General features: G+C 56.5%; 1 protein-coding gene across 1 annotated transcript in view; it reads left to right on the forward strand.

Moving 5' to 3' along the window:
* The window catches only part of SCUBE1 (signal peptide, CUB domain and EGF like domain containing 1), a 126,495-nt gene that overhangs the window by 48,621 nt on the left and 75,819 nt on the right, over positions 1–2,055 (forward strand). Inside the window, exon 4 of the mRNA XM_023535896.1 lies at positions 1,279–1,413. Coding sequence (XP_023391664.1) covers positions 1,279–1,413 — 135 coding nt within the window. The remainder of the gene's footprint in view (positions 1–1,278; positions 1,414–2,055) is intronic.

Raw genomic sequence — 2,055 nt, forward strand, 5'->3', positions numbered from 1 at the left:
GAGTTCAGAGCTCTGCTTCCCTCCTGGCTGCCACGCGGCTGACATTTGAGCTTGCTGGAGAATAATGACCTGCCTCACAGTCGGCCTCAAAGGTAGCGCGGGGCCTCTTGGGTGGCGAGGTGGTCCGTTTTCCCTAAGCCTGAGCAGGAGCCGGCTGGCGGTGCTGGAGCTGGGACCTAGCTGGTTCGGGGCGGGTCACTCCGCCTGGTCTTTACCTTTTTATGTCCTTTTGCTGCAAGGAATAAAAGATGGTTATGTTAAAAAAGAAAAAAAAAAAAAACTATGTAAAAGGCTCAATGCCAGAGTGAGTGAGTGAGTGAGTGAGTGAGTGAGTGAGTGAGCTGGGGGTCGGGGTCTTGGCTCGGAGCAGCCAGTAGCTCACGTTGCCTCTGTGGTTTCGTATATTTGCCTATTAAAATGACAATACAGACATGGCACATTAAGGTTTAAGAAGCCCTTCTTTCATTAAACAAACTGACAGTGTAGGGGGTTACGACTTTGGTAATTGAAACATGCTGTTCTGTTCAAGACCAGAACTCCATAAAGACTCTTTTCAGCCAATAGCACCCTTTGTGCCAGCAGCCTCCGGTCAAAAACAAGTGTCGGCCTGAGGTCTGTCTCCCCCGGGGAGCAGGAGAGACCGCTCGGCAGCCGCCTCCCTCGGCAGTCTCTGCAGCCAGAGAGGTCAGGGGCTTTTAAAAACCTCCCCACTCTCTGGGCTTCTCGAATCAATTTGCAGGGCAGAAAGCCTAGCGGGTGGGCAGCAGGCCGCTGTCCTCCAGCCTCTCCCTAGCTGCAAAGTCCTGTGCTGCTGGCTGTAAATCTGGGGTGTGATTGAGGAGGGCATTTGGTCGGCAATGCTCTATGTGTTGGCGATAGATGATGCGGGTTACACAGTCTTCCTGGGACGGGGGTGGGGGGTCCAGCAACATCAGTGAGAGCCCAGGTGTGGGAGTCAGACCACAGGTTTGAATTTTGCCTGTGTGGAACCTTGGCCAGGTGGCTTTGCCTCTCTGTACCTCAGTTTCCTTATCTGTTAAATGGGTTAATGCCCAGATCTGACTGACAGGGCTTCTGTGAGGATTGGAAGAGTGAGTACAGGTAAGATGCTGAGAACAGTGCCGGCTGCGTGGGCACGTCGGGGCCAGCCAGCCCCGGGACAGCATCGTGACCAGCCACTCGAGTGGCTCTGCGGAGCGCCTCCATGCGGTCTGCAAAGCTGATTGCGTCCCTGTGTCCAGCTCCGGGTGTGACTGCTCCTCTCCCCTCTTCTTGCAGATGTGGATGAGTGTCAGGACAACAATGGCGGCTGCCAGCAGATCTGCGTCAATGCCATGGGCAGCTACGAGTGTCAGTGCCACGGTGGCTTTTTCCTCAGCGACAACCAGCACACCTGCATCCACCGCTCCAACGGTGAGTACCGCCTGTGCCGACCAGGCACACCCCACCCCCGCAGAAACAGGCGGCCCCTGGAAACCCCTTCCCCAAGTCTTGATTCTGGGGGCTTTGAAGTCACGGCAGGGAATTTTGGTGTTGACCTGAATGGCTGTTCTGTGCTCTTGTGCTGGTTCTGCGTGGGACTCCTCCCAGCTCCTTCCCTCTGCCTGCTCGCCGGTGCTGTTGGTGTTTCTGGCGTTTTTATTTGGAGACGAGGCGGGGCCACACAGGAGCAGATATGACCAGAGAAGCTGTTTTCCTTTCTGGGCTGGGGGCTGGCCATGGCCAAGAAGAGTGAGGCCTCGTTCTTTATGGTCCCCTTCCCCAAGGGGGGCTTCAGGGCTGACCAGGCTGAGTGCCACTTTCTCCGTCTCTGAGTCTGGGAGCAAGCACGTTCCCCAGGTCACCAGCCAGGGGGCTCCTCGCGGTCAGGATCCTGCTGCCCCCTGGAGGTCAGGTGGGCTGGTGGGCCAGCTAGGATGGGGCGAAGGGATCCAGGAAGACTCCTGGCCAGCAGAAGCATTTGCGAAGGCAGCGACCTATCTCACCTGAGATAAACCATAAGGTCCTACGGTCCGGAGTCTCCAAGGCAGGTTGTGTGCTGTGGCAGAGTGGGCT

Source organism: Pteropus vampyrus, unplaced genomic scaffold, assembly GCF_000151845.1.
Source record: "Pteropus vampyrus isolate Shadow unplaced genomic scaffold, Pvam_2.0 Scaffold145, whole genome shotgun sequence".
NCBI classification, from domain to species: domain Eukaryota; kingdom Metazoa; phylum Chordata; class Mammalia; order Chiroptera; family Pteropodidae; genus Pteropus; species Pteropus vampyrus.